Source organism: Haliaeetus albicilla, chromosome 2, assembly GCF_947461875.1.
Source record: "Haliaeetus albicilla chromosome 2, bHalAlb1.1, whole genome shotgun sequence".
NCBI lineage: Eukaryota > Metazoa > Chordata > Aves > Accipitriformes > Accipitridae > Haliaeetus > Haliaeetus albicilla.
In genome coordinates this window covers 36,462,064-36,468,063 of record NC_091484.1, presented here as the reverse complement: position 1 = coordinate 36,468,063, position 6,000 = coordinate 36,462,064, and the positions used below count along the sequence as shown (strand labels likewise).

The 6,000-nt window shown below is 46.2% G+C and overlaps 1 protein-coding gene across 1 annotated transcript in view; it reads left to right on the top strand.

The window, feature by feature from the left end:
* Window positions 1-389: 389 nt before the first annotated feature.
* CMC1 (C-X9-C motif containing 1) overlaps window positions 390-6,000 on the top strand; it is a 45,320-nt gene continuing 39,709 nt past the window's right edge. Inside the window, exon 1 of the mRNA XM_069770961.1 lies at window positions 390-588. Within this exon, the coding sequence (XP_069627062.1) occupies window positions 564-588 (25 nt within the window). The 5' untranslated portion in view covers window positions 390-563. The remainder of the gene's footprint in view (window positions 589-6,000) is intronic.

The following is a 6,000-nucleotide window of genomic DNA, read 5'->3' as shown; positions in this document are numbered from 1 at the left end:
AGGGCTCCCTCGGCCAGAGGCTGCGACACCCCGGCCTGCAGTCCTGTCAGGGGCTACACCCACACGGAAAGTTTGCCCGCGGCTCCCGGGGAAGCTGATGTTCTCTGTACCCGCACCTGCGGGGACCCCTAAGTGACTCCCAGAGCCAGAGCCCACCCACGCTCCCTCAGCCCCGTTCACCGCAGCTTGCCCCGGCGGCAGGAGCAGGGTGCGCAACACCGGGAAGGCGGCGGCCGCCGTCACAGGGACCCACCGCCGCCCACCTGCCCAACCCGCCACACAGCGCATGCGCCCAGCCTCCCGCCCCCACCTCACCGCCGCCCACCCCGCCACAGGGCGCATGCGCACAGACTCCAGCACCCCCCCGCCGCGCAGCTGGCGCATGCGCCTTGCCTCCCCCTCCCCGCGCCTGCTTTTCAACGCCCTTCGCCTTGCCCGCGTCCGCCCCCGCTCTCTGCCCGGTGCGGGGAAGAGGGGGGTGGGGCTCGGCTGCGCCGCGCCTGCGCGGCAGGGGCGGGCTACGCAGCGTGCGCAGCTGCTGCCGCCGCCGCGTGGAGCCGCAGATGGAGCCTCCCTCTGGCGCCGCAGGTAGGGGCGGTTGCCGCGCGCGCTGGCTGGCTGGCTGGCTGGCCGGCCGGGCGGCCGTCGGCACGTGCAGCGAGGGGGAGGGGGGCGGCGGCGCGCCCCTTCCCCCCGCCGCCGCTTCGGCCCGCCGCCCGCCTCGCCAGGGCTTCCTGTGGGAAATCCCCGTCGCTTTCCGCTGCGCCCTCGCAGGCGGCGGCGAGGAGAGCGGGCCGGGCCGCACCGCCGGCGGGTGCTGGGAAGCGGCTCGGTCCGCCCTCCGCCAGCCTTGGCGGGCTGGGGCTGCCCCGCCCTCCGCAGCGGCCTCCGGGCGGCGCTTTCCCCGCCGCGCCCTCCTTCCCGCTGCGGCCGTGACCGTGACCTCCGGCGGCGAGGCGAGGCGAGGCGCGGCGCCCGGCCTCGCCTCGCCTCGCCTCGCCTCGCCTCAGCGGCGGCGCGGGCTGCTCAGGGGCGTCGAGGTCCTGGCGGGGCCTTGCCGCCGCCGCCGCCCGGCCTGCTGTAGCCTCCCTGGCTGTGTAACAACCGTAAAGGCAAAACGCCACGGTTACGTGGCTCTCGGCTCCGTGCTACCCAGATCTCGTCCAAACAGTTATAGCCGCGTATCCCCAGAAGTGAATTTAAGCCCGTGTCTGTACACCCACGTAACATTCGCTCTTCCGCCCTGTTCCTGAGGCGGGTGCCTTCGGCTGGGTACATTGGTGTTAAAAGGCCAGTCCCCCCGGGCAGAGCGAACCCAGCGAGGTGTTGGTATGCTTCAGCTAACGCCAGGTGTCGAGACACCTGTAGTGGGTGGTGAACTGCAGCCGTCGTGACTCTGCATCTCGGTCCATGCTGCCTGTGACCACTTCTTCAAAAGCTGAAGGGTGCCGGCCAAGGCCAAGCTCTCAGTTTCTGATGGAAACCTGTCCTGGGCCTGGCTCTCCAGGCCCTGCAAACAAGGCATTTGTGCAGTAATCAAGTTCTGGTTTTGTTGATCGTATCGTCTAAGCATCGATCTGTTATCAAATTAAGCATCGATCTGTTATCAAATTAAGAAAATGTTATAAAACTTATCACTGCATTTCAAGTGGTGGTTGTTCAGCCTAATTTTGCTTCCCAGTTGTCCTTTGGAAAAAGTCTAGTTATTACACTAGCTTAATTCAAGCTATTGTGTGTTCAGCGTATAGCAAAAAGGATGGCTCCAAACACTGGGGTTCATCAGCATTCTGCTTCCCTGTTTATGTCTATAATGACATTATATGTCCCTCCTAATCGACGTTGCAGTTGTATGTTAGCTGTGGTAGGACTACTGAGGGTGTACTTTGGGTACGTGCTATGACACCAATACTGAGATTCATGTGCTGGGCAGTGGCATTGCTTACTGACACCTCTCTAAATCTGCTACCTTCTTATCCAGTATCTTTTGCTTACCTTCCCCCCCACCATCAAGTCCCTGGCTGTTACGGGTATGTTGAAAACCTCAGAATGTGAACTAAAAGCAGAAATGTCTAAGTGAGGTTGTCCAGAAACTCAAACAATAGCTGCGAGAGGTGTGAGCTGCCCTGTTCATATCAGTAAGGTGTTAACTCAGATACACCAGTGCAGTAGTTTTTAATGTCATCATTGTTAACTGCCTCTTGGCTCACGTACAAGAAAAAACGGGGAGAATCACAGTTTAGTAAATTGTTACTTTGTCTGATGCTTTGTTTTGTCGTCACAAAAGACACAAATATTCTCATGGCTTTGCCAGGCAGTGGGGAGTGAATATCAAGGAGTCCTCTGAAGCTCAGAATGTAGAACCTGTGAATTATGTCATTATTTGTATGGGAGGAGTTTTTTGACAGCCACAGTTTGGGAGGGAACTGTGGCTGTGTTATTAGGTGATTGCATCCAGTAAACAATTTGGTAGATAAATCCCATGACAAAATTTTATGTTACACTATTTTATTTTATCCTTCTTCAGAATGAATGTGCTGCAGCCCAGGATTGAAGTTGATTTTTGCATGCAGCACTTCCAGAACTCTGTAGGGTGCTGTTTTCAGTAGTAGAGGTCATGGGTTATTAGAAAGCTCATTTTCTCTTTAATGTGCATTTGGTTATAGCTGTCATTTTCAGATGCTGATGTCTGGATCCCTAGTTGAAGATTCACAAATGTGTAAAGAGAAAAGTAGGGTTATTGAGAGTAGCTTAGATAGACAGTACAGGTTTTGGTACCTATCCTGGACATTTTTGGGGGTCTAAAACAGAGGTGTTGAAGACTGGTTTCATAATTTTCCTAAGCTGCTTAAAATGTCTCTTACAGTCATGTGGAAATCTAGGCTGTTACAGCAGCAGTATATAAGTAGAAGGAGAGAATCAGGCTTGCAGAACGGTTGTGACTTGTTTCAGAGTGGCATGGGCAGTAAGACAGAGCTAGAAGAATACAGTGAAAGGAATGAAATTATAGCTTCAAAAGATAGAAAGGAAAAAATAACAGGAGATAAAGCAGTGTTGAATTTAAAGGGCAAAAATATCTAAGTAAAAGAAGAAGAGTTTCAGCTTTTAATTAAACTTCTTTTAGATAATATTTGCAATGAAGAACATAAGTTGCCACTGTCAAGAAGGGAGTTGAATGAGAATGACCTTTTTGATATTGCTGGTGTCTTTGACCTGTATTGGGAACTTGAAGGGAGAAGCTAATTGCGATTTCCTGAAGTTGTTTGACACCACATTTTAAAGAACTCTTCTGGGAAAAGAGCTAAAAAATGAAAGATGTATTGGGACACTCCAGTGAGTTTTATAAGACTGAACGGTTTGAAAGGATTCTTTAGAGTTTAAAATCCAGAATAACATCTGCAGTCCTTGTGTTAATGTAACCAAAAGGCTTTCAGCCTTCTCTTCATGTCAGAACACCTCACGCTCTGCAAATTCTGAAAACACTGGTGTGTTTTGGTCATATCCACGATGTTAGTTTCTAAGATCTTCGTACTGATTGTTCATTAAATACATAGCTACAGAAATCAAAGGTACGCATTGTTTTTTCTTGTCTCTTAATCCTTACTTCCAGTTAAAAAAAAAAAGAAAAAGCAGGAAGAAAGGTATTTGGTCCTGTTACTCAAAAGCCTTGCTCTTAATTTGTTTGTGGTGTTCATTATTTGGAATGAAGAGTGTAAATTTTATCTTGAAAGGAGTGGTTAAAGAGCTAAATATTCAAGCTCTCAAGGAGTTTGATCAGATTTTTTTTAAATGGAACTTTTAGTTGTGATTTACATGTTTTTTATTTATGTGTTATTACACAATTCTGAAAATCAGTAAAAAGGAGTATGTAGTGCTGTAGCCACCAATTAGTGTTATTGAGCATGGTGGGAAATCTTAGGTGGTTAGCATCTCCTCTTGTAATAATCGGGGGTTTCACTGGTTGTTAGATATTCCTGCATCCCTTCTTCATCCAGATGCCGGGTACTTCTTTCTATGTAGTTTTTTACCTGTTACTCATCTCTTGTTTCTGATGCAAATTATTGCACAGTTCTTGCGGTCACTGCTTAGCTCTATTTTATGTGGTCTGTTTGGTTTATATATTTCAGGTAGTTTGTGATTTTTGCAGGACCTTTCTCTGTTTCTTACTCCAGGTGGAAGCAAGCAATAAATTCTTGGACAACATCCACTGTTAGTTAGAAAGGGCATAGAGGAAATAGGGATTGTACACTTGGGACCAGTTTCAGATAGGCGCTCAAAAGTTTGGGTTTTGCTTAAAAAGTGTGGAACCCGATGTATAGGAATCCAATTGTATCTGTGCTGTTAGTATATTTTTGCCATACCAGAAGAAAACCCAGAATGTTTATTCGGTTGCTGAAATGTTGCTGCATGGTGTCTTTGTTTAAGTGACAGAAGGTTGTGTTGAGGATTTTACATGAGTTACCAAGTGAAGCATTGAGAAGCTTTACAATGGCGGAATTAAGGCTGGCTGTGCTATTTTAGTCCTTGGCCAGTCCACAGCCCTAGTTGTTACTGTGTTTTGTGCATTTTGCTGGAATCCTCATCCACAGTTGTCAGAAGGGATTTGAGGTGGGGTGGGGTGTTCCCCTTATGGGTAGCTCGCACCCAAAGTTTTCCTAACTGGCAGGTCTGTCATACTTGAAGAGTAGTTCAGGCTAGGTGTTAATGAACATGCATTATTTTCAGTAGTAAATATTAAGCCCTGATCTGTAATTAATTTTCAGGCACTGGCTTTGCTGTGTGATCAAGAGTGTAAAAAAAATCTCCTTGTGTCAAAAATCTTCACAAGCAACTTCAGGCTTGGCTTTACTTATTACTCACTAGATGTATGAGCATTTGCAATCCACATGTAATTAACAAATGAGTGTGCTTTGTCAGGTCTGCTTTTCCTTTTCTTTCTAGATATTACAGACTTGCTGTAATACAGCCATTGTTCATTTTTAGCAAACAGGCTTGTCAGTATTCTCGTAATCCAATACTGCCATATTGCAAGAACATGAGCCCCAAAGCAAAATGTAAGATAACAAATTCAGCCAGTGAAAAAGGTGAAAATTGACTTTGAGGTGATGATAGAATGGTGAGAAGTTAAAGCTTTGGAAATTTTCCCTGGTGTTGTCATCCCTGTACTCCATCTTAATTTAAAATGATGTCAGTATTAGATAGAAAGATCTCTAAATCTGTAACTTTTTAAATACAAAGAAAGTTATTCATATACATTTAAAGAAGAAAAAATGGTTGCTATGTAGAGAAGCTGCACTGATCAGCTTCTTTTGCTTTTAAATCAGGGTTTCAGGGTATCACGTATGTTGTTTAACTTGAAGTGACAGAAGTGTTATAATCCATGTTGTCCTTCTATACTTTAAAACCTTAGTAGAGAGCAAAGTACTTAAGACTCTAGTTCGTATGCAAACACCTATGTGCAAATGAAATTACCAAACTCAGTAGCATTTCACGTGTGCATAAAGGTGTTTGGTCCTGGTCCATCATCAGTCAGTTCACACTGGATGTTTTTGACTGATAAAATCCATTGCCTTTAACAGGATCCTGAGTGGTTTTTGTGGGACCCAGGTTACAAAGCAGTATGCTGAAATTATTTGTCACTTTGGCCCCATGAACCTCTTGGCAGTAAGGGCACAGGAGCCCCCTCACAGGCTACTGGACTGGGTACTTAAAAGTATTAATTACATTGATATATAAAATTACAATTGTAGGAAAAAACTTAGATTTTTAGGAACATTTTTTTTTTCCTCCAATGAGTTTAATGGGTCTATCTCTAAATTAATTTGTTCCAATGTGTGACTTAGTGTTTTCAAATAGAGGTTTTAAGTAGTTGATAATATATTCAACGATACAGACTTTTTTGATAACTGTTTTTATGATGCAGATACGCACAAATGATTTCGCATGAATTAACATAAGATTGGTAACTTTTATTTAATACAAATTGGATAAGCTAGGCAGAGT